The sequence below is a fragment of the Athene cunicularia genome (genome assembly GCF_003259725.1).
Source record: "Athene cunicularia isolate RWA chromosome 3 unlocalized genomic scaffold, athCun1 chr3_part1, whole genome shotgun sequence".
Taxonomy (NCBI): domain Eukaryota; kingdom Metazoa; phylum Chordata; class Aves; order Strigiformes; family Strigidae; genus Athene; species Athene cunicularia.
In genome coordinates, this window is record NW_020799097.1 from 100,819,170 (window position 1) to 100,845,563 (window position 26,394).

General features: G+C 39.7%; 1 protein-coding gene across 4 annotated transcripts in view; it reads left to right on the top strand.

Moving 5' to 3' along the window:
- RPS6KC1 (ribosomal protein S6 kinase C1) overlaps positions 1-25,230 on the top strand; it is an 87,261-nt gene extending 62,031 nt beyond the window's left edge. For 2 of the 4 annotated variants that reach the window (XM_026844963.1, XM_026844966.1), the window contains 5 exons: positions 2,820-4,397; positions 4,669-4,758; positions 16,500-16,582; positions 17,309-17,404; positions 22,608-25,230. In XM_026844963.1, coding sequence (XP_026700764.1) covers positions 2,820-4,397; positions 4,669-4,758; positions 16,500-16,582; positions 17,309-17,404; positions 22,608-22,718 — 1,958 coding nt within the window. In that variant the 3' untranslated portion in view covers positions 22,719-25,230. Of the gene's footprint in view, positions 1-2,819; positions 4,398-4,668; positions 4,759-6,331; positions 6,654-13,845; positions 14,191-16,499; positions 16,583-17,308; positions 17,405-22,607 lie in introns of those variants that run through there. The other 2 variants (XM_026844965.1, XM_026844964.1) reach the window with 2 other exon arrangements.
- Positions 25,231-26,394: the final 1,164 nt, after the last annotated feature.

A 26,394-nucleotide genomic window follows, 5' to 3' on the forward strand; every position in this document is an offset into this window, starting at 1 on the left:
TCCAGCAATGACACAGGAAAAAAACCATGACAGTAGCTCACAGAAATAAGATTTGGAGCTTCCTGCACCCCTAGGTCAAAGCTCAACCCAGGCCTCCATTAGAAAGACCTTTTCTTAACTATACTTCCATCTGAGGAAGGACTGATGGTGCTAATATTTGCATTAAAGCTGTACCTGGAGGCTGGGGGGCTGTTGTGCCAGGCACTGTCCAAAGCCGCAAAAACATAATGTGGGTTTTCATGGGTCGTGTTCTGTGAACGCCCTTTGAAACCTGAGATTTGTGTTTTCATGAGAAATTTGTGAAGCACAAATAATAAACACTAGTAATATGAAGACAGAAATATTTAGTGTTTGCTTGTACTAATTAATATAATGCAGGTAGGATGGGGAGACTTTGTATTTTATTAAATGCAGCAGGGGCCTGGTTGTCAAATGAGATTTTACTGTTTGGTATGAAACAACCCTGAATAATTCCATGCCTAGTTAATAAATTGGGCAAAGTTATTTTGCAAGGACTTTTTACTTAAAGTAATTTAATTAAATTTTTAAAAGAAAAATTAATTGTATAACAATATTGTTCCGTCAGAATCTTAGGGTAAAATTAAACTTTAATGTTACTTCTGTTGTCATTGGATGAAAGTGTGGAAAAGTAGAGAAAGTCTATCATGTTTACATAAAAATACATGTGTTCTCACTCTGTCTCATTTTCTTTGATGTTGTTTTCTCTTCCTGCCATTCCATAGCAAAAGCATGAATAAATGTAAAAATGTAATATTAGAAAAAGAATTATTGGTGGTTATGGGGTGACCAATTTTTATTTCTACCAAATCCATTTAAAACCCATAATTCTGAAGTCCTGTGCAAGCTGCAGGACTTAGAAGGGACTGTCTTGGCTCTGCCTTTGCCCTGCTGAACAGCTGTGTAACATGTCATATTTAAGGCAAGTGGCTTCATCTTAAGAGTCTGCGTGGACTCGCTGCTTTTCACGGAGGCAAGGTCCTGCTCATCAGGCACTTCTGGCAGGACCAGGGCCCTTGGTCTCACTGATACAGGACAAGCAGGTCTCTGATGTCCAGCTCAGAGTCTGTCACTACCCAGGGGGCAGCCTGCTTCACTGGGCTTGAGGGCTGATGCTCTGCTGGGGGTGGCTGATGAGCCATGTCTTGCTGCTGTAGCATGGCACACTTGTAGGTATTTTCAATGCATCTTTGGGTAAGTATTTAAAGTGCTTATGCAATACAGTGGTCTGTATAGCAGTTCTTGTTCCCTTCTCTTAGAGCATTGCTTCTGTTCGCTTCTGTTCATTCACCTGGCATTCTTTCTCATCATCTTCTAGAAAGTGGCAAGGGTCATTCTGACCTAAGTCTGTTTGTAGCTTATGGCAGAAACCATGTGGATTAATAGATCTAAATTGTCATTTTTACCATTGGGCTCAAGCTGTTAGAATTACCTCAATATTTTGAATATACTTAGTTTCACCACAACCAGCGAGATTATTTTTTTTTTTCTCCTCCTTCAAAAACAAGTCTTGTCTTAGCCAGGGGGATGGAGGGCAAGAAAATTCCACATTATGTTATTCAAATTCATTTTTAAAGTATCAAGCCTTTGATAAGTTATTTTTGAAATACCTGAGAATATAGAAAACCTGTTCCTAGGCAATGAAAAATGCTTTCTTCTTTTATTGTACTTTTTAAAGGAATTTTGCCTGATATGGAGAGTGTTTAAAAATAACTATTAAAGACTGTATTTTGGAAAAAATATAAAACTCTGTTTTATCCAAATAAGTTTAAAAAAAAAAAAAAGAGAAAACCAAAAAACCCAATCAGAACTTTGCAGATGCCCAGTAGGCTGGGTACTTATTTTTTTCTTCTACAAAGATTTTGTTAGAACTCCTGCATTTTCCAGAATTTCTTTACAATCTTTTAAATTGAAATGTCTTGACTTTGCATTTTTCCATAAGTTATCAAAGGTGGCTTTCTGGCTTTAAGCCTAAGTCTTTGACATGTGCAAGAGATGCAGTAGCTTCTTGATTTGTTTTTTTGCAAATTATATTTTGTAATCTGTAAGCTTTTTTTGTTTTAATATGCACATTATTTGGAATCGTAAGGAGTCCTATTTTGTATTTTTTAGGTGTAATCATTACTTTTGGAGCTGTAACTTTCCTTGATGAGTCTTTGATGTGAAGGAACTGTTTTGCCAATGTAACTTAGAGTATTGATAAATCCTTTCTTGAGTTCTGAAGTTAAAGGGAGAAATACATCCATATTTAACTAACAAGATCCACTTTTCCAAAGAGAGAAATAGACCCTTAAAACATCCTCCTAATGTGAGGTAATTCCCTTCCCTTTGCCAAACCTGCTAATTAGTAGTTTTTAGTCTGTCTCCCCTAATGTTGCTCATAAGCTTGGGGCTGTGACAGAGCAGTGTTCAGTACAGGCAGAACTGGTGATGGGCACTAAACCATTTGATCTTCCCTAGTTTTTGCTTTCTTTTGAGACAGCAGGAGAGTAGTCACCACCATGTAACTTGAGACAGATTCTGGAATGTGACTTTACTGAAGTTTAAAATAAAAAAGCTTAATCTCAGATACAACTCTTTAAATATTTATATATTAATACAAATTGCTTGAAAAGGAAGTTTTGGTCCCTGTAATTATTTCCTTCTGAGGTAGCAGGAAGAAAGCAGATCCAGCTTGCTCTATGGACATAAGGAGGTAATGTATTGTGATAATGAGGGTATTAGCCTGTTTTATAGTGGAACTGATACTATTTTGAGTAAAATTAAGAGATTTCCTCCCCCCTCCCCCCCTCTTCTTGCAGGAGGAAAACTGTGGTCTTACGTCAGTAAGTTCTTAAACAGAAGTCCTGAAGAGAGCTTTGAAATTCCTGAACCCAGAACATCCAGTTCAACTAAAATTTACCTGGAGCAACCAACACCAAGTCCTAAAGAAATTGGTAGCAGCACTGATTCCAGAGAAAGCTATGGGGAGAGCACGCTGAAGGTGGTCCCGCTGAAGAGCAGCCTAACACCAAGCTCTCAGGATGACAGCAGCAACCAGGATGATGGCCAAGAGAGTTCCAAATGGATGGATTCAGGATCCAGCTCAGAAGAAGAGTGCACTACTAGTTATTTAACATTATGCAATGAATATGGGCAAGAAAAAATTGATTCTGGCTCTCTAAATGAGGAACCAGTGGTTAAACTGGAGAGTGAAGGTCTGAATACCAAAGAGACAAGTTGCTTACAGAAATGCAGTGTCATTGACAGTGATAGCTTCACCTCTCAGGTTGCATCTCAGGAACAAAAGCTTTTCATTGACGATGCTGAGTCAGAAATAGCTAGCCCTACTAGGATATTGGACTCATTAACTAAATCAAAGAACAGCCCCATGGAACTCTTCAGGATAGACAGCAAAGATAGCACTAGTGAGCTCCTGGGGCTTGATTTTGGAGAAAAATTATATAACCTGAAATCAGAACCTTTGAAGCCATTGTTTTCTGTCTCAGATCATGACAGAAGCTTGGATGCTCTAGACAACAAAATGGATGTGAGACCTCATGACACCATCAGCAGGGGTTCAAACGACTCTGTGCCGGTTATCTCCTTTAAGGATGCTGCTTTTGATGATGTAAATAGCATTGACGAAGGAAGGCCTGATCTTCTAATAAACTTACCTGGTATGTCTGATGAAACAGAAGAGGCAGCAGTGTCAAGGCCAACAAAGTTTACAAAAACTGATAGAGACATGTTGGAAGTAAAGTTATTAGAAACACCTGATGTCTTACAATTAAATAATTCTGCAGAGACATGCAAAGCATTTGATCAAGAGCCAAATCATGTGGCACCAGAAGTGGGTGATCCTTCCTGTGAGGAAGCAAATGGACAAAGTGGTGTCACTCAGGGAGCTCTTGGGACCCTCTTTACATCTGACCAAGAGGTAGGTAGTTCAGAAGATGGGGCTGTGTTTCAGGGGCTTGGACCCTGCTCCTTAAACGTGACGAGCAAAGAAGAAAATTTATTTGTTTCCAACCCACTCTCAGGTGCTCAAGATGTTAGCTTGGATGGAGACATGTTAAGAAATGAAGCAGTGTTGCTGTTTTCTGATCAAACTGAAGACTTTGGGAAAGAGGAAACAGACTTGGCTTTGTTACCAGCAGCTGAAAGTAAAAAGACAACACCAAAGAGGGAAGACAAAATAGCAGTAGCAGGGGAGAAGGAGATACATCAGATTTTTCAGGACCTCGACGAAAGATTAGCGATAACCTCCAGGTTTTATATCCCAGAGGATTGCATTCAAAGATGGGCAGCTGAAATGGTTGTAGCCCTTGATGCTTTACATAGAGAAGGAATTGTGTGCCGCGATTTGAACCCAAACAACATCTTATTGAATGATAGAGGTCAGGAACTTTTGCAAATGCATTTCTTTTTATTCGCTGTTGCTTCCAATTAACTGAGTAGGCGTTTTATCTTGTAATTAGTATCTTCATTTCCTGTCTAGAGCTTCATTATCAGTGCAGCAAATTCACCCCCAGTAATAGCTTCTAGTACTTAATGATGCCATTATTCTTAATGATACTGTTTTTAGCTACAAAAGGAGTAATTACAGTTCACTTCTGCAGAAAATGGAAGGGAAAAATGTTTTGATTTCTCCTGTCGTTTTGTTTTTAGGACACATTCAGCTAACGTATTTTAGCAGGTGGAGGGAGGTTGAAGATTCCTGTGACAACGATGCCATAGAGAGAATGTACTGTGCCCCAGGTTAGAGCAATCACCTACGTTTCACTTGGAAAGTAGATTAGCAGCTTTCATTTTCTCACAGAACCTCTATAGTATAGAGCTCGAGATCATGCAATATCTGAATTTTCTTTGCTTTTTCCTGAATGTCTTAAAAAGCTAGAGGGACTCATAACTGCTTTATTGTTGAAGTGTGATGGTGGTTGTTAGATCATTTCCATAAAGTGTAATTGTATTGAATGTCTTGTTTAAGCAAATTTAAGGAATGTTTTGTTTTCTTGCAGTTATTTGCTATGTATGAGTACATCTTGATAACTGAAAAGAGCAAATAAGGGAAAGGGCAGACTGAAAAGATGACACTAAGAGCCTTAAAAATTCAAAAAATTATACCTGCAAAGAACATGGGGGAAAAAAAAACATATCAGTTTGAAAAATACAACCCTAATAGGCTCAGAGATGCCTCTGACATTTCTGATGAGCTACAGTTGGCTTTGAAATAGTTTAGAGGGCTCTTTTCTTAGAACTGCTTTCATCAATCATGACGGTGATAAAATCAGTATCTCTTGGGTTTTTATGTCAAGGATGGCAATGGAAACGGAGCCCTCCCTCTTTTGCCCTTTCCAAATTTTATTTTCTGCTAATATAGTGGTCAAATGGTAGTGACAGCCAAAAATCAGGTGTTTTACTTATAATGTCATGTTTTAAAAATTTCATAGCTAGCTTAAAACGCCTTACTTTTAGAATTGAAATGACTACCAGGAGGCTATTCAGATTTTCAGTTTCTCTGTTTTTTATTCTCAATTTGAAATACTGACATATTGACATACTCTTTCTGCTGAGCGTGTGGTCTGGCTGGACATTGGAACTTGGCATGCAGGTAGTCCTTAAGCTCAGAAAAATTTTTGAAAGAAATGTGCTCATAAAAATTTAGAGTAGGAGTTACTGGCAGTGGTAGTTCTGAACTTAGTTTGGCATCAGGTGTTTATTCTGTGACTTAGTCCTGCAACTGAAGTACGATAAGGAACTGCTATCTGTGAATAAAGGTGGTAGGATCTCAACAAAAATTTGAATGCCAGCCTCTTGAGATAAATAGTAAATAAAATCTTTTCTATCCAGGTGCAAGTCAAAAGGGCAGGTATTAGAGAAAAGAATTCTTTTTACCTGTCAAAGCAAACCCAACACCTTCATTCTACATTCACTTTAATTCAAGAACATGAAAATTGGGAAATCCCAGCAACTCTTGTGATTGTTAAATAGAAATGTGTCCTGGTTGCCAACGTACATGATGTCCTGTTAGAAAGAGGCATTTTCCTGCCTCCCTAACCCAGCTTTGTACAAAGCGCTCCCTAGTTGAGTAGTAGCAAAGATGGAAGTGCAGTCTTTTCCCACCCTGTCATCATTAATGAGCTGTGAAAGTCAAAGCTTAATTTTTCTGTATTTTAATGAGGATCCAAAGAGAGACTTTTTTTTGCCCCTTAAGCCCCAACCAGCCAACTCTTGCAGTAATTAAGTGTTTAGGGAGCAGTTGAAATAATATTTAGAAGTCCCCAAATGCAAGAATAAAGTTTTCCTCACCATCATTATTTCCACCTCACAGCACAGGTGTGGTATCCATCCGGGCTCTTCTTGGTTAAGTTGCCCTCTCCTCTCCGCCCTCTCTGCCCTACCCCAAGCTGCAGTTTGTTTTGTGCATCTGTAACTGGGGAGCTACAAGATGAGGATTTGAAAATGCAAATAATAGATATATGCAAGATGGCTGAACTGATACTGCTCTATGATTCTTACCTTTCATACTTCTTGATCTTAATATTATCTCTGCAAACTGTACTCTTATTTTAGTGTAGCTATTTTGTGCTAATTTTTGCGTAGGAGGGTCATACTTGGTATAACATAGCAGTACAGAACATATTTTGGAGCCAAGTGCCATTCTATTCTGAGCAATGATTTAATACCTGTACCTTCAATAGTGGTGTATAGCTGAGTTCAAAGCAGCTTTTTCTTAGGTCTACTGCTGCTGCTAAATCTTGCTCTAGAGCTTTTGATCAGTATTAAAAATATAATCATGTTAGTGGGCTTTCTTTAGGCTCCAATGTTACAGAAAAAAAAAAAACCCAACACCTTATGTTGATGATTAGTTTTCATTTTAAGGAGTATACCATGTTCCTGGAACCCATGTCTCCCCTTTATCATGATAGCATTGCTCCTCAAGCTGCTTCGAGAAACTGACAAGTTCAGGGTTTTTATTCTTTGAAAGTTGATTTTTAAAACTGATCATAATGTTTCTCATAGCTTGCTGTTTTCCTCCTGAAGGAAGGGCTGCACTTTTATAGAGGTGAACAAGTGATCTTCACAAAATTCTTCAGGTCTTATGATTTCTTATCATAATACAACAAAGTGACTCAAAGTGAGTCTTTATCTTGTTTTGAATTTTCCTGGTGTTTCCAGTATTGTGTGCTGTGTTGCCCTACCTCTGGGTATTCGGCTTTCCCTCTTTTTCTCTCCTAACTGAAGGATGAGTGAAACTTGACTTGCCAAATTTTTTCTCCATGTGTTTAGCTTGGTGTGTGTTTTCATCAAGAGTTCGGGATAGAATAGGATTTGGGTATGATAACTTGTATGTTATGTGATTTCAATGTTTTGTTACTTAAATACGCTTGTTAAAAGTATGTAAGAAAGAGAAGATGTCTTTTATCAAATATTGCCTTTTAGGGTCTGGTGTTGTAGACTGAGAAGAGGTGATGAGTCTTGGGATGCAGTTCTTTTTCTGCATTGTTTTTTGAGGAGAAAATTTTGGAGGCAGAGAAGAGAAGGAATGTGAAATTTAAACAGGTCACAGGATATCTTCAATTTAAAATAGGTAGGAAATTGTATTGTAGAGTTATGTGAAAGATATAAAAATGTATTTTAAATTATTTTATCTTTTCAATTGATTAAGGTTTCAGGTGTTACCTTTTTACAGCCCAAGTTATAAAGTGCTTAGCAGTGAAGTGCCTGAGGACATATTTAAATTTTAAGTTGCTTTATTGGTTGAAAGAAAACATGGAGTCTAAATTCTACAGCTTATATATCAGAACCTAATTCCTGGAGGGGCTAGGAATAAAACTGTGTTAATGTTGAAGCTTTTCAGACTCAGGGGAGAATAGAGGTCCAGCTACATGGAGCTTGCTTGTGGGATCTAGGATTTTGTATTTGAGGCTTTTGGTACCCCAAGTTGTAACCTTGTATTGAAGCAAAGCAAGGTAGTATTGGTACAGAAGTGGTTTTGAGGTCCTTGCCATGGTGAATAGCAAGGACTTGCTTAGCTCTTGTTATCCTAAGAAAAGTGAAGAGGCAATGTGACTGCTCATGTAGGAAAAAGATTATGCAGTGTATATTTAAAATAACAGAACAAATGCAAACATTATAAATGGAGAGGTGTCAAAGAGATGAGGGAAGAGATAGTTTAAAAAGCTGCATACCATTCCCTGCTAGCAATATAGTTAATTTTGTATGAAATAACAATTTTCATTTTATATCGTGCATAAATTAAAAGCAGAGCTAAATCTGTTGCAAGAAGTGGCACTTCTCCACTGTTGACAGCAGGTGGCATTGTACCATTAATGGATTTTGCTGTTGCACTTGCTGGCTCTCATTTGCCTAACTTCACGTAAGAAGGAAGATGCGGTTTATTTGTAATTATTTGCATATCAAGAATTGTACTCGCAAGCTCTGAGTCGTGGTGTGTTACAGTGCTGTTGAATCTGTTGGTGAAGCTGGATAACTCTCTTTACTCCTGCATAGTTCTACTAGATTAAAAAAAAAAGTTCATGCTGAACCAACTACTGTAACAACAAAGCTATCTGCAGATGCTTAAAAGTAGCGCCTGTGCTACACTTTGATTAATGGCCAAACTAAATCTTTGCTGTTCACCTATGATAAGTCAAATGTTGTTTCTCTAACCCACAAGGGAAGTGATGGATTATAAATCATCTCCTATAAACTCAACACCACTTCGAGTAAAACTGTGGGGATTTTGGCCAAGAATAACCTATTTGCTTTTAAAGAAGACATTAAGCACTTGTAACTGAGAATTTCTGCCTAGTTAATATGGTTAAGGTGACTAATGTGAGGTTTATGTGGGATTTTTTTCTTCAGCTTTCCTCTTCACAGTAATTTTGTTTTCTGAATGTTTTAAAGTATGCTAATCAGCTGATGTCTGAATACAAAGTTATTAGCAGATCAGATGAGAATGATTCACTTCTGTTTAAACAGCCCTTTGCTCTCCATGCCCCCTGAGAACTCTTATCACATATTTGTCAAAAAAACCCCACAAAAACTAACAAAAAATCCCTCACATTATCCACCTGCCTGGTGCCTGATAGTATCAGCAATGTATCTCTTTATCTCTTGGTTAATGTGCCTTGGTATTCAGAAGGGGGGAAAATTCCAGTAACAGATTCAATTTACAGGGACAGAAACTTGAGCAAATGCCAGCCTAGCAGGGGGGCCATTATTCTGCTCTATAAATAAGTTTAAAAAAGAAACAAACACACACACAAACCTGTGAATCAACATGTTTTGGTCTAATTGAAGGAAAAGGAAGATAGATGAATTTTGAAATGCAAATGATCACCTTCTGTTATTTAAGTATCAATTTTGTCAACTTTGTGATCTTAAATATAAAGAGTTGCTACCTTTTAAATGCAGTAATAATTACATTCCGTTCTTGATAGTCATGATTTTTAAAATCAAATTGGTGGCTTAAAAAAAAGCGCCCCTTCATAGCATGCTTAATACTTGTGAGAAAGACAACACTGTCTACAGCCACAGTCTAGTCAAGACTGTCTTCAACTGAAAGAGATTAAGTTAAGGATTTACTCATAAAGAGAAACCTTTTAGGTACTTTTTCAGTCTAACCTGTGAAGTGTCATGTTATAGAAGCAGCTTGCTGGTCTAACATCTTGTGTAAATACGACGTGTGAATGAGATGTTTTATTTACACTCTCCGAGTTCTCGTTCCAGCAGCAGGGATGTGTTCTGTCGTGCATCCCTGTAGTGTTTTCAGAGGATGAGATTTCAGAACTGGGCTGCCTTTGGAGTCTTTTTTCTTTCTTGTCCAAACAATGAGTTTTCACCAGACTGTGTTTACTAAAAACTGGAGGTTTGCGTTTTGAGATCGTAAAGCCAAAGGGAGCTTAACTTCATAGAAAATGTAAGTAAGAAACTGGCCATCAGTAATGCATCATATTATTCTGATGCTTTCATAAGCTGTGTGCTATAATCAAGCCTTATTTACAGAAGCTAGCCTTCACAGAAGCCCTTACATAAATTTATGGTGTATTTGGTTTTATCTAACCTGCTACTAATTGTACACAATGCAAAACCTAAGCAAAAAGAAGGCTTTGTGGGTAAAGGATTTTGTTCCAAAAAAAGCCCAAAATGCTTCAATGTGCTACCTGGTTTTTGTACTCCCAAATGAAGATGTTACTTCTGCTCTTAGACAATTGAAAATACAGATGCAAAGTGCAGCTGATAACCTAAAACATACGGCATGAAAATAAAAATTGCTAGGTTGCTATTATTAGACTATATGCTATAATTTTTATTTACTGAATAAGGAAAAAATTATTTGTCTCTGTTTACCAAATAGATATTTGATGCTGGAAAACCTGCATATTATTTGTGTATGTGTTTTTCAGTAGGAGTTTGCAGGCACTCATTAAATCTGCTATTCTGTATTATAGTAATTTAATTTGAGTAGATTGTTTAAGAAGCAAAATAACTGTAGTAGATTAAAGTGCCATTGACCCTGAGAGGTGTCGAGGGGTGGGCTGGTCTCATGGTTATCATGTAAGACTGGACTTCCTAGATTTTATCTCTGATTCTGTCCTAGCTTTTTGTGTGACATTAATGCCTCAGGATAATCCTAAAAAGGAAAGGAAAAACAGGGCAGGTGAATCAGCTTTGAGCAGCAGAGCCAGAAGGATGGGCTAGTTTGATTTGAAAAGTCCTAGTGATAGGAAACAGGACTAAACATTTAACAGGGAAAATATTTCACTGGCATGAATAATGAGGAAAGGTCTGGAGCTGCAGAAAGAGTACTGATTATTGTGAAGCTGGGAATAACAACTTTAGAATAACCATTTGGAGTGGGACAGCTCCCCAAAGACATCTGAGTGTCCCACAGAAAACAATCACAACTCACTGCTCCCAAAAGAGCAAGATGTCATGAATCTGGAGTAGGTAATGGAAAGCACAGGTCTGGGGAGAGAATCAGGTGTATTCTGAAAATAATCTGATGTGGTTTGGCACTCAGGCTTGTTGTCAGTACACTATGTGTTTCAGGTGAAATACATGTTCCTGTGGGTTTTTTGTAGACTCTAACCAGAACAGGCAGTACCGAAGCTGTTGATTTGTAAAAATCTGATATTTTAGTCTGGCTGACATAAAATACAGTTAATTCTGGCAGAAACTGTAATTTACCAGTGTGGTGTGGTTGGTTTTGGGTTTTATTTATTTTCTTTTTTAATTTTTTTAATTAGCAGTATTATTATTATTATTACAGATGGGGCTAAAACTTAAAAATAGTATAGAAGATGCCTTTTGAAAATAAATGGAGCTAGCTGAAAGGTTAATTAGTGTTTGCTTTGTTTTGATAACAGAGCAGTAAAAGTTCCTATGTCTCTTTTGTCACCTGATTATTTTAGAGGAAGTTTTGATTCCATCTTGGGCTGCTAAAAGGAAGAAAAAGCACAGTTCCCTCTATTATTTTTTTTTCTTTAGTGACATGAGGAAATTTCTTCCAAAGAGGAACATAGATGCTCATATGTTTTTGAATACCTTTAAGATGAAACTTCCTATTTTCATACTCCATTTGATTTTAGCAGGTGCTCATTGGACTTGCCTCACTACTTTATTGTTTAAAGACCATGATAAACTTTTTATACTTAACTATAGATGGTTCAATATTGTGTTTTATAAATTGCTAAAGCATTTTAGGCAAAGCATTATGGCTAGATCGCTTGTGTGATGTGTTATTTAGTGACTGTATCTTATGATATCTTGGCTGACTGAGTCTGCCTAGAGTAAATTAGCTTGGACTCATTTTACTTGGTTCTCTGCAAATGCTTCTTTACACATATAGATATTAAAATATGATAAAATAGTAAGCTTTAAAAATTAAATGAGTGTAAGGTAAATAGAATTTCTGAAGCGACTCTAATGGCTTTTTTGTGCAACACTGTTTACCTTATTGGCCACAGAAGGTAAAAATATTGTGTCTGATGTTTTCAGGATGTTGGACAAGTCCATTTCCTCCTGAATGGTTTCAGACATCTGATGGTAGTTCAGATGGGTCTCCTTGTTTTCTTATCAGTGCAGAAACAGTACTTGAAGGTATGCTGTTTCTGCTTGAAACACGGGGTAAGGGAAAGGGCCTCCTCAGGTTTTGAAATCCTTATCAGTCTATCGAGTCAAATGGCTCCCTTCTTAATTCTAGGAAAACCACCTCAATGCAAAGCCCTTCCTGACTATTAGGTGTTTGGAGGAGCAGTACTTGCTCATAGATTGTATATTCTTGTGAGCTGACCTCAGATATACCTTTTTTTTTTTTTTTTTTGATGTTACAGTTTATCCTACACCTTTGTTCTTGGTGATTCGCAAGGCATCTGGTCCAAGTTGTGCAGTGAATGTCTAAGTCCACCTTTAAGCCTGGCTTCTATTATGTTAACCACTGTGTGTGTTGGTGGGGAGGCCTTATTGTCAGCCCTGGAGGAAACTGAGAAAGTGTTTGAGGTGTGGTAGTAAAAGCCTTAGAAATCCTCCAACATGATGAAGGGTATATTTCAGGTTAAAGTGCTGTAGAAAGAATGAGAAAATCAACTGTGGTGTTATGGTTAATAACTTTATCGAGGATGTGTGTTCAAGAGAGATGAAGTTGTGCTTTTTTGCTTTAGAATTGGCACTTCTATTTAGAAATACAGAGCATGGTCAACTATGGCTCCTTTATCAGGAATTAAGGTGTTACTGTGTATAATGCAAATATTGAGATAAGTATGGAAACCGTAAAGAAATGGCCTTTCAGTTGAGACCAGCTGCTCTGGAAGGAGGACAGTGCTGGGTAGTGAATGTGTTTACTTGTACCATCAGTCTCTAGCTGAACCTGTTAGTGTTTTACAAATCTTCCCTTCAGTTACCCCAATGGCTGCTGTTGAAATTGCTTCTGTGCAGGAATTCAGCACTGCTGTTGATATGTGCTACTTGGTGCTAGATGTTGGACGAACATGCATCGGGAAAGGGGAGAGAAGAAAGCTCTCACTTTTATGGAAGTTGCAGTAAAGTTAGAAGAGCTGCTGATTTTTTTTTCACCCTATTCTTATTTCTCCAGTTTAAAAGGGTTTTGTGTTTGAGAATGATATGAATTTTTTTTTCTGCAGTTTATACTGCTAGTCCTAGAAGCACCAACACCATTCACATGTTTGCGCACATTTATGTTTGTACAAACGTGGATAAGGTCCTTGATTTCAAGGTTCATGAAGTAAAGAATTGGCACAAATATCCCCATGTTATTCACTTAAGCTTATGGGTCGCTACCATTTGTTGTCTAAATTACTTTGCTGATGGATTGAGATGAAAATGTTTTCTTAGTGAAGGCAGATATTGTAGTTCAGATTTATTGCAATATTAAAGCTTTAAAAAAAGCATATGCCCTGTGTGGTATATTACATTAGCTAGCTACTCTGTATCACTTGAAAGCACTTCATAATCTATAGTTTCTAAATTTTCCCATGATGTGTAGTCAAGATAAAATGCAGTAATATTGATGTGATATCCTGAACTTATTATGATCAGCATATTGCATCAGAAGTAATGTGACCTGTTCAAAGTAAGGGAATGTAAACAACACATGTTTATTTCTAGTACTCACAATGATTTTTTTGTCTTTTTTTTTTTTTTAAGGAAAACATTTGTTTTGATCTGAAGTAAACTTTGGGACCTAGGGAAAGCAGCAGGCAAAAAAACAGACATTAGGGAATAGGAGAAAAGTTGAGCTAAAATTTAGTTTTTGTAAAAAAGGATATTCAGATGTTCCCCTCAGCTGAATGTTTCATTTTCCGTTCTGTGTTGGTTCAGAAGACTTGTCATGCAGTTTCTGCTGTGTGCATGAGAACCCAGCCAGAGCCCTTCAGCCCAGGAAGAAGTCTGTGTTACTTGACTGTTCTCAATTTATCCCACTTGTGTCATTTTGGTTACGGTCAAAAGTGGATGGAAGAGTTCAGTGCTGCTGTCTTAAGAGATCTGCAGTAACATTTGTTTTACTTGGCATATATTGAAACTGTTCTTAACAGTTGAAAGTATGAGCTCAGATTTTGGAGAAGTGGATTCCACTTTACTTTTCGACTCTTACTCTTTGTACATTTTCTTCATCAGTGAAGTAAGTGAGGTTACATCAACTTCCCATAATGTACAGTGTGTGATTCTGTGAAAGAAGGCAGGGTGACTTTGATGCTTCAGAGAACTGGATCAGTACCTGATTGACAACACAAAAGGAAATAATACCAAAACTCAGTTGTTGGGTTTTTTTTGTAATATTTCTTTTCCCTGTGCTCAGAATGATGTTTTTTTCTCCTTTAGAATATTTTTATATATATATATACATATATATATATATATATATATTGGGCTGTAACTCAAGAGGCCCATCCCCACTGAATGTCTTTGGGGAACAATGAATTATCTCCTTTTGTGGCATTATTCTAGCATTTAAGATGGGTCAATATGGAGAAGTTAATGGTAGTACAGGAACTGAGAAGACAGTAGTCAATTAACTCTTAGCTTTACTGTCCTCATTCTGGAGTATTATGAAATTTAATTTAAAAATAAAAATCTTCATTTGTTTGGAAGAAAGCGCTCTCAGTCTAGAATATCCACAGGATTAAAGCCACATGGGAAAGAAAACTCTGCTCTAAAGAAGCCTTAAGTATTTGGGTTTAGATTTTATTTTCCATTCATCTTATCTAGTTTTTGAATGTACGTTATTGGAACATACAGCACTAAGAAATCACAAGCAGACTGGAAAGGCATTTTTATTCAGTAGCTTTCATTTGAGAGATGCTGTGAAAACCTTTCTCCAGCTGGTTCATGTGGAAAGGCCTGAGTTTGGGGTTTTTGTTTTTCTTTTTTGAAGGACAGTTACCTAGAAGGTCTGCCTTTCTAAAGGGATGTAAAATTAAATTGCAAGAACATATTTTGATTTTTACACAATTTCTCTCAATTTACTGTAATTTCAACTTTATCTGGATGCTTGCCTGGGATCTTAAAACTTTTTAAAATGCATGTAATTATGCTGATACAGTTCCTCATGTGGCTGCCATTATATCTTTGTAAAAGTTTCTCAGTGCTAATAGAAGTATTAATCTGTAAGGAATGGAATAAATTCTCGTGTGTGGCACCCTTATAGTGATGTATCGGGCATTCAAACACCATTAACTGTAATAAACTTTTCAATGTCAGGGATGTCCTACCTAAAGAAACAATGCCTGAGCCATCCTTCCTGGTTGCTCTTGCAACAGCAACCTCAGCCTAGTCCTATAAAAGGCTGAGCATCTTCCAGCTTGTGTGGCAGCTGCCTGAGGGGCAGCCCTCTGCACATCCCCATCCTGAGTGTTCATGTGCATCTCTGCATCTGGGGAGGTCTGGGGCTACCGCCCTCCTTTCCCTGACACTGGAGTGTGACTCATCTGTAGTTCTCCTTGGCCATGCTCATGCTAAGCTCCATAAAATGATGAGCAAGATTTTTCGAACATGCCACAGTGCTTTTCACAGCAACAACTATGTGACTATATGCTAATTGTTGTCCTCTGCTGGGAAGCTGGTGTGGCTTTTGCCACCAAAGCTATTTTAGTGCAGCTTCTGCATTTTTTTGACAGTCAAAATGAAGATTTCATCTTCATTGCAATCTGTTTTTCTGCCTGTTTGAGAGCAGACAGTGTGGTGTGTTTGTATTTAATAAATTTTGTAGTTTAATGCCTGAGTCAATAAAGGCCAAGTTTTCTGCATGCGTCATGCTATTGAAGATGTGAATGTGTATGGCAAGGGACTCTATAACTTCCATCTCACCTCTCCACTGTCTCTTGTGCATGGACAGCAGTAAAAGAGTGTTGGATGCTGGGGAAAACAACTTTTTGTATCTAGGTACAATTTGGGCTGAGCTGTAGCAATACACAGTTGCTGGCTGTAGTTGGGCTATCTGAAGTGGATTTCTCATCTCTATCTAGTCCTCAACAGAAAAGAGAGTCTATTGTGACAAGCCTCCCATAATGATCCCAATAAAGGGTGTGAGTTAGCCATGAGATGAATCCTGCCCTCTAAGACAAAATTAAGGGATGCAATAGACTGTCATAACCACCCTTGTGCTGCTTTTATGGATGCTTCAGGCCACTCTGGTCAGTCCAGCTCATCTGACCAGGGTAAATTCTTTAAATATGTTTTGCTTTACTGTCTGTCACTGTCCAGTGTAGAAAAATGCTAACTCTCATGTCTACAAGTCTTGAAAATGCCTATGTATGCATAGAAAAGGCAAATTATGCATGAAATGTATAGTGTTGCTGTGTTTGAACAATGCAATCTGTAGGTGGCTAAAGGGCTAACTAAATTGCAGGCGTAATGAAAGCTCTGTGGTATTTAGTATATGTTCTGTCAGCATTAAACAGTCACCTTGTAAATATATGTTAATTTTGAAGGTGTAACTGACCTTTTTAATATTAATTGAAATGTCTCATATTTAGAAGTTGGTGCTATCCTAGAAGAGACAGAAGCTTGTGACTGGTGGAGCCTGGGTGCCATTCTTTTTGAACTCCTTACTGGGAAGGTAGGGCTGGGGGCAAGTTAGTCAATGAAACTGACTCTTGGCCTGTAGTTTCTCACAAGTGGTGTTCTCAGTTGTGATTTCCTTGATTGTCTTTCTGCGATGTGCTTTGCTGACCTGAGTACCCTCAATTTGCTTGGTCTGCATGGGACCAGAGAAACAAAACATGCTCAAGTTTCAGCAGAACAACTTGATAAAGCTGTATCAAACTGAGGACTGAAAAAATAACCAAAATCCATGCTGTCCTCTTAACTACAGTGAAATCAAAGTTCTCTAACCATTCCTTCTGCACATTTGCAAAATTTTTACCCTAATAGTTTCAATATTGTTTCTTGGGACAGTGTAGAAGCCATATGTTGCTGTTACACATTAATTCGGTATTTTGAGACAAAGAGTGCCCAGCCAAATCGAACTGGTGATTAGTTAACAGTTCTGCACGAAGAAGCAAAGTCCAACAAATTCCCAGACTACTCAAGTTTGAGCAATAAAGCACAGGCGCTAAGATGTAAATGTTCAAAAACTGTGTCTCCAGGGGAACCTCAGTGCCTGTAGACACCCCTCCCAGAAATCAGTACTTCATACTAGGAGGCACTGAAGTTTTAGTTGTGTGTGTTAAATTGCATGTGTACTTAGGAGATAATCCAACACTACAAATCTTTAATTAATAAATGTATCATCTGCCTGCTTTGATTTTTTTAATTTATTTTAAAGTTATTTTTTCTCCTCCAGACTCTGGTTGAGTGCCATCCATCAGGAATAAACACTCACACTTCTTTGAGTATACCAGACCATGTATCAAAGGAGGCCAGATCACTGATTCAGCAGGTAACCGAGGGGAAAATTTGTTTTCTATAGCTATACGTGTAGCTTGGACAAATACTTATCGACCTAAGTTGTTCTGGTGAAGTAAGTGTAAAAGAGAAAACTGCTGGTAGAAATGTGAATGGGTCTTTTGTCAGCACTGATGAATTTTGCCCAGCTGTCTTGTTGCATCTGGAAACTTTGACTTGTGCTGCCAGGTGTCTCTGTAGAAAACTGGAGTGCTTTGCCATTTCTTCAGAGAACAAATTTGGTCAGTGCTTTGGAAACACCTGGGGGTGATGCATGAATGTTTTAGGAATTTTGCCCTAAGTGTTCATTGAAACATTTGTAATGAATTGAATTATACTAAAAAATGTTGATGTCAATTCAGCAAGATAGCTCTAATTACTGTGAAACCTCAAACTCACTGGTTAGAACTTGTGACCTTGCTGTGGTTGAAAATCGGTAGCTGTCTTCCAGGAAGCCTTCTGGATGCCAGTTGTTAAGAAAAGTACTTTAAATTGTGGATACAATGACTTTTGCAATAAGAAGATAACCGGTGGGTTGGACAAAAGGTGGAGTAGGAAACCTTAAAATATACCGATACTAATGGGAATAGTACTGACTGCTGGTTTTAGTTTACTCTTAGATTTAGTTAGTCAAGACTGAGAGAATAACCTTGTAGTATGGGGTCCTGAATTTCAGGTAATGCTATTTTCCTTCTAGTTAATTTTGACCTAACTGAGGAAGTGGAGCCTTGATCTGACCTATTCCACTGGAGTAGAATAAGTGGATATGTGTGAACTGTGTTGCTTGGCTTTGAAGAGTATGTTGCTAGTGGAAGCATAAATAGACATCACTTAAATGTAGATTTGAACAGAGCAGTGTAGAAAAAGTAATTCTTGAAGAAAATGAAGGAAAGAGATTTTGAAAATTCAGTGAGTCAAAAGACCTGGTGACAGATTTCTGTGTCATTACTGTGAAACAATTAATGGAAATGGAACTAGATGTTTGGACCCCCTATTTTGATTAAGTGACATGAAGTCACCGAAGGTCACTGTGTCTGTGTGTTTCTGGCAAAGGTAGAAAGGGAAGTGACTAGTGAAAACTCCAATTTTTGTATAGTCTGCATTTATACTGTTAGATGGTAGCAAATGGTTACCCTTACCCACAGGTGCTACAGGACCCAAATAGCTAAAGGAAAGCAAAACCACACTTGATGAAGGGAGACAGTCCCAAGGTTATAGGGGTCCAGGAAGGCTGGGCATTTTTCAAGAAGGAAGTCTTAATGGCTCAGGTGGTTCCCAGGTGCTGTAAGAGAAGCCGGCAACAGAGAAGACCACCTTGGCTGAACAGGGAGCTTTGGCTGGAAATCAGGGAGAAAAGGAGAGTTTACTGCTTTTGGAAAAAGGGGCTAGCCACTCACAGTGATTACAAAGAGGCTGTGAGGCTATGCAGGGCAGAAATCAGGGGTCTAAAGCCCAGCTGGAAATTAATCTGACTTCAGCAATCAAGGACAACAAGTAATGTTTCTATAAGTATGTGAGCAACAAAAGAAAGACCAGGGAGAGCCTCCATCCCCTGCTAGACGCAGGAGGAAACATGGTAACGAGTGATGAGGAGAAGGCTGAGATGCTTAATGCCTTCTTTGCCTCAGTCTTTAATAACAAGACTAGCTGTACTGAGGGAATCCAGCCTCCTCAGCCATAAGACAGAGACTGGGAGAATGTGGGAGAACGACCCCCCGCAATCCAGAAGGAGATAGTCAGTGACCTACTGTATCACACAGACACACACAAGTCTGTGGGACCAGATGGGATACACCTGAGGGTGCTGAAGGAGCTGGCTGGGTGCTCGCCAAGCTGCTTTCCATCATTTACCAGCAGTCCTGGCTGACTGGGGAGGTCCCAACAGATTGGAAATTGGCCAATGTGACGCCCATCTATAAGAAGGGTTGGAAGGATGATCCGGGAAATTACAGGCCTGTCAGCTTGACGTTGGTGCCCAGGAAGCTGATCGAGCAGCTCATCCTGAGTACCATCACACAACACGTGTGGGACAACCAGATGCTCAGGCCCAGTCAGCATGGGTTTATGAAAAGCAGGTCCTGCCTGACAAACCTGATCTCCTTCTACGACAGGATGACCTGCTTAGTGGATGAGGGAAAGGCTGTTGGTGTTGTTTACCTTGACTTCAGTAAGGCCTTTGACACCGTTTCCCACAGCATTCTCATGGTGAAACCGGCTGCTCGAGGCTTGCATGGGCACACGCTTTGCTGGGTAAAGAACTGGATGGATGGCCGGGCCCAAAGAGTTGTGGTGAACGGAGTTAAATCCAGTTGGCGGCCAGTCACGAGTGGTGTCCTCCAGGGCTGGGTTTTGGGGCCACTCCTGTTTAACATCTTCATTGATGACCTAGATGAGGGAATTGAGCGCACCCTCAGTAAATTTGCAGATGACACCAAGTTGGGTGGGAGCGTTGATCTGCTTGAGGGTAGGGAGGCTCTGCAGAGAGACCTGGACAGGCTGGAGCCATGGGCTGAGGCCAACTGGAGGAGTTTCCATAAGGGCAAATACCGGGGGCTGCCCTTGAGCCACAACAACCCCCAGCAGCACTACAGGCTTGGGGAGGAGTGGCTGGAGAGCTGCCAGTCAGAGAGGGACCTGGGGGTGCTGATTGACAGCCGGCTGAACAGGAGCCAGCAGTGTGCCCAGGTGGCCAAGAAGGCCAATGGCATCCTGGCTTGTGTCAGCAATAGCGTGGCCAGCAGAGCCAGGGATGGGATCTTACCCCTGTACTCGGCACTGGGGAGGCCGCACCTTGATTCCTGTGTTCATTTTTGGGCCCCTCACTACAAAAAGGACATTGAATGACTCGAGCGTGTCCAGAGAAGGGCAACGAAGCTGGTGCAGGGTCTGGAGCACAGGTCATACGGGGAGCGGCTGAGGGAACTGGGGGTGTTTAGTCTGGAGAAGAGGAGGCTGAGGGAGACCTCATCGCCCTCTACAGCTACCTGAAAGGAGGTTGCAGAGAGCTGGGGATGAGCCTCTTTAACAAGACAAGAGAGAATGGCCTCAAGTTGCACCAGGGAAGGCTCAGACTAGATGTGAGGAAGCATTTCTTTCCAGAAGGGGTTGTTGAGTGTTGCAATGGGCTGCCCAGGGAGGTGGTGGAGTCCCCATCCCTGGAGGTGTTTAAGAGTTGGGTTGACATAGTGCTGAGGGATATGGTGTAGTTGGGAACTGTTAATGTTGGGTTGGTGGTTGGACTGGATGATCTTCAAGGTCTTTTCCAACCTAGACAATTCTGTGATTCTGTGAATTCCTCCCATTAAGACTAGAAGTCAAGACAAATGAAGTTGTCCGCTACACTTCTCCCTGCCAATGTAGGATTGTTCTTCACTGCAGACTAATGTCTTTCCTATTTGCAAGTATGCCATAGTGTCTCTTTTGCCACTTGCAGTTTAAGTGGCAAATACATCTCTGCCACTTGCAGATATATTACAAAGCCATTTCCGTTGAGAGAATGGTCACCCCAGTGCCCATTAGGTTATAAGCCCTCTAGTGTAGGATGGTGACTTATTTGGTGGAGGTTTGGCTATATGAGCTAGTAAATCACATTTTGTTGTGTGACTATCCAAGGAAGCTGCCATTCATTGTTGAGGAAACCTTGTCAGGAAAAGGAAGAAAGCTCTCTTGGCATGGGTAGCAATTTGTCATTGCGACTTTCCTTCCCCCTACTGCCAAGGGTAAACAGGTCAAAGCATCACAGAATGACTCTCTGGGTTCAGTGCTCAGCTATACAGAAAACTGTGTTAGATGCTGTCTCCTGCTGTGCCTTCCAGTGCAGGTGACTTTGTTGTAAACACCTCCTTCATTTAGCCAGCTTCTAAGAAAACAAAGATCTGTTTATTTCTGGTGAAAGATGAAGTTGCTATTTTTTATGTTGGTTTGGTATTTTGCACCCAATATTTTTTTCAGGCACCTTTGGGCTTTACTATGAACAAAATATGCAACATGACTTTTCAATAGGTATCTATTGCAGTTTGTATTGCATCCGCTTTCTAAGATTAAAGTTCTTCTGGAAGAACAAACTCCACAAAATAAGTGTCCATGCTTACTTTCCTCCTGCTGGTGCTGACTGTATTTCAGCAGAAGGCAGAGAGACCCTGGCTGCATCTGTTTCTGCTGGCTTGTGGATGATACCAGAGCAGCACTGTTCACTGTCACTGAGCTACCTTTACTATGTGACATTATGACTGCAGATAGCAGAGCCATCTTAAAATGTGTAAATTCCTGTGTTTATGGATGTAGACTCACTTAGATGTTGAGTGCATTCAGATATGAATACACATTGTTCCATGTGACAACTGGGAGAAGTTATCCTATTAGCTGTTGCAGAAAAAGCAAGAAAGAAATCATGCCTTTGTACTGGCTGTAATTGAATAGAGTATAAACAGTTCTCTAAAACTGCAAAATATTTTTGTGTGTCTGTGTTAGTCTCTTTGGAGTATTACCTTTGCATTCCCTTTTATATGGATTGGTATTTTTAAACAGACGTAAATATTGTGATTTCCTTTTCATATGAATTCAACATGTGATGTACAACTAAAAAGCAAATGAGGTGCTGATTTTTAGGAAATTTCCATTAAGCCATTACACTGTTTTGTTTCTTTCACTGGGGTTTTGATTTTTCACTTTTAGTCCATTTGTAGGACTCAGAAACTTTATTTTTTATTTTTTTTTTTTAGGAAATAGAGAAATGGCTGTAATATCCTGGTATTTTAGGACCGACTCACAGTTTATGAAATGGAAAGTTACAGACCAGTGTCCTCAATGTAGCTGTAATGCAGTGATGTGAGCAAAGGTTAACATGAAGCAAACTCAGTGTCCAGAGTTCTACCGATGTAGGCTCTGGCTGCTCTTTTTTTTTTTTTTTGAATGAGGTTACACTTAAAATGAAGTCCCGATGTGCAGTGCTTCAGGGAATTGCATGCTGTGATCAGTAGTCTCTGAAGACTGTAACACTGAGACTCAAGGAAAGGAGAGTCTTCTTCCATTTACTGGATTTTAGGAATTTCAAGTATGCTTTCGTAGTCTTGAAAGTAATTCATAGAGCAGGAAAACGGTAGGATGTCCCTTACCTTAGACCTTTCTGGAACTTTTAAGCAGTTGTTTTTGTTCTTACTCACTGAATCATATATATTTTTTTTTCTTTTTATATCAAGCTTTTGCAGTTTAATCCTGCGGAGCGTCTTGGTGCTGGCGTTGCTGGTGTTGAAGACATCAAATCTCATCCATTTTTTGCCCTTATAGAATGGGCAGATCTGCTGAGATGAGAGATGATGCATGCCCTCTGAACAAACTCAGGTCAAGTGGACAAGTTTCTGTGGCAGAGAAGCACCCTGACTTGCTTCCTTTGGATGTCCCAAACCGTTTGGACGTGATGACTAAAGGACGCTGGAACAGTCAGGGCAGAAGTTGAACACTTTTAACAGGAATCACTGGTTGTACAGGGTGCTAGCTTATTTTTACAGCAAGTGGTTGCTACATGTGTGTAAGTCTTTTCACCAAAGCGTGATTTGTGATGAAACTCCTGGGCCAGCATGTTTAGCACTGCCAGCTTGTCAACTAAGTAGAAACAGGAATGTGCTCCTCTTGCTTTGTCTGATGGTGGAAGTGTCTTCTAGACTGTGCCAGTTGAAAGTATCTTTTATAGTGTCAGTAGACCGTTTCCCTATGCTAAATGCAGCACTGGAAGTGTGTGGGGAGGAAGGAGCAAATAATTTATTAATGGTATATGCAGAATAAAATACTAAAATGCTTTATGCAAAAGTTGACACATTAAAAATAATATATCCATTAAAAATTAAGAAAGCTGTTGCATAATATTGTGGAATGTGTCTTGAAAATGGCATATCATTTCCCACTGTGGAAAGAGCATATTAAAGGCAAATAACGCTGTCAAATGTTGTACTTTGTTGGCTGGCAATGTCTGTTTAAAACTTTTGACTTTGTTGTATTTGATGAGCTACGTGTTTAAAGTCACTACAGAAGGGGAAATCTTGTTTTCCTCAGCCAGATAAACATTGCTTTAGCACTCTAATAAGGAGCAAGAAAACATAATGCTAAATAAATATATAGATTAAAAAAGGAAAAACTCTTCTCTCATCACTGCAGCCACCACTTTATCACTTAATGATCTTTACTTCCTCTGAGTGTCCTATTTTTAGCTACTACTTCAGGAAAAAACCTTTCTGCTTGTGCTCTTCTGCTCGAGGAAGCTTCTGAACTCTCCTGTTTGTTAATAGTCTTAATAAATCAAAGAAAGCCTTCACCCACTCCACTGCTCTAACAGGAAGAAGCCTGGGATTTGCTCATGCCAAATGACTAAGTGACGTCTCTGAGGAAACCCTAGTGGGTAAGACTTGGGCATGGGCCAATTAACTGACCTGTTTGTTTATTAGAAAGATATGGAGAATGGGAGAAGAATATAAGACACGCAGAATATTTTGTTGTGCGCTGCTGTTGCTGCTAAGCAGCCATGCTTGTATGGGTTCCTGACGTACAAATGCTGTATGCTGCGATGCTTGTACAGATTGTAGATATGTGGTTTTTTTCCTAAATGTTCCCTTCGCTCTCTTTTTTTTTTTTTTTCTTTTTTCTTCTTCTCCCCAGCTTTATCCGGAGAACAAAGGGCATATTCCTTTGGGAAAGTGAGGTGACAGCAATGAGTATTGAATTTACAACTCAAAAAAAAAAAGTATCCCTCCATTTGTATTTTAGCAGTGTATTTTATGGGCACTCCCAAAAGTGCATCTGCACAGTCTCCATCTGTTAGACACCAGGTCGGTGTATTCAAATAAAGTGGAAAAGGAAAATGCTTCACTTAAACAAAGGAAATCTGGAAACTTTTTTTTCCTTTTCAAACTATTCCACTCCCCTCTTTTTTTTTTTCTTTTTTTTTTTTCTTCCCTTTCTTGTGATCACCAGGACAGCAGAGGGGCTGTAACAACATTGCAGGTTGTAACCAGGTCACTAGTATCACTGCCTACAGAGCGCTGTCCAAGATTACATCACTCTTAGAAACTGTGTTTCAACCTACCACCCTCTGGCTTCATAACAGGAACTCCCTCAGGTGAGCCACAGGAACAACTTCCTGCGCCGAGCGGGTCGGAAATCTCTAATGCAGAGACCAAGCTGATCCAGAGCTTCCTTCCAGCACTGCCCTGGCTGTGACTTTGGAGAGGGCTCATTGCTCAAGGGAAGCCTCCCTTCCCTTGGCCACCTGACTCTATCCCTGGGGCTCTCTAGCCTGACCACCAGATAATGTTGCCTGTGTTGATCTGTCCCATTGCATTTGCCTGGCAATAACTGTTAAAAAAATATTTTCCACGTTACTTTAAAATTCTCTCTTGTTCAGGTTGTGCCCATGTGCCAGTTGCAAGTAAAGGCAGGATAAAACAGCACAGGAGCACAAGCTGGTTTCTGTGAGTAGCAGCAGGAGAATGCTTTTCTAGCAGAAACCAGATGAATAGTCACTCTCACTGCAAAGCATTTGGTTCAGTTAATGGCACTAAAATATTTCTTTTCCAAGTGTGTGTGTAGTGTGGAATCTAGATCACAGAGACTAGAAGGAATGGGGCACTTGACAAGACAGCTTACCACAAATGAGCCTTTGAGATGCTACAGGTTTTCGTTAACCCTACCACTGACTCAGATAATGGTTTTGCTAAAGAAAGCAGAGTCTGAAGTTAATTGCACAAAGAAATCCTGCTTTTTTTTTTTTTCCTTTAACATGTATTATGTTGTATTGGTGTTTACATGTATTTCTTTAATAAACAAAACCTTTCAAGCCTAATTCTGACCTTGGGTTTCTGTACTTTACATTTAGTTCTTGAAGACAATCCTTCCTACCTAATCAGGGCTTTTTTGTTGTTGGCTTTTATGACTTGAAATATTCTAGATATCTAATATTCTAGATATCTTCTTTTTGGTGCCTCTTATGAAGCCCTGTGGTGCACATCTCTCTTGCTGACTGTTAAGTAGTGCAAAATCCATTCCACCTTTCTTCTGTTACACCTAATGGCTGATAGCAAAACAAATCAGTGCCATTTTGTTCACAGGAATTAGTGAGAGTCTATGTAAAACACAGCAAAATAAACCTATAGATTTTCCTTTTCTCCTGTGGGTGTTCAGGTAAGGCAAATTACACACTTAGGACATCTCAAAGTGGTAATTCATTGCACCCTGCTGAACCACTGTAATGTTTTTGTGTCCTACCAAGAAAAACGGGGAGACAAAATGGTTGAAGGCTTGCACTGGATAGAATTGCTGTGAGGTGAACCAGGGCCCCTGCCCAGACCTATGGAAGAAATTGTATTTCATGAAATACAAGGGGCATAACTTGGTTCTCTTTTAATGGCTGTATTCACAGCTTCTGTGCTTGTAGCACAGCTCCTATATCTCCTGTGAAAATCACCTCTCAGACAGCAGTCACTGTCACGCTGACTCTCCGCGCACCTTTGGGATGCTGAGTCGGCAGGGTTACCTGCGCCGGAACATCCACCCGGCTCCTCTCTCCAGAGCTAAACCTGTTCCTTGGTGCGTCCCTGCAGTGAAGGGCACTGGGATGAAGAAGGCTGGGGAGGTCAGCCTTCTCTAAATGAAGCACTCAGCATAACAAGGTACAGGGAAGTGCGAAGTAAACCACTATGGGATTTTTTTTTTTTTTTGAGTGTGGTGTCATTTGTTTTCTCAAGGACACTGAGTAGGAAGCTGGAGAAACAGAAACTTCCTCTCTGGTGAGATTTATGGTAGGGATTTTAGCAATAAAATGAAAAAGTACATTTGTTGATTTCTTTGGGTTGTGCTTTCCATGTGGGCTCTGCTGTGAGCTGCACTCTGTGGTTCCTGCTGCTGCCTGGCCCTGTGCTCTGCTCGAGGCAGCCTCTACCTGGGCCCCCGCGCCTGCCGGCGAGCCAGCCTGCGGCCTGGTCTGCCTGTGGCGCAGCA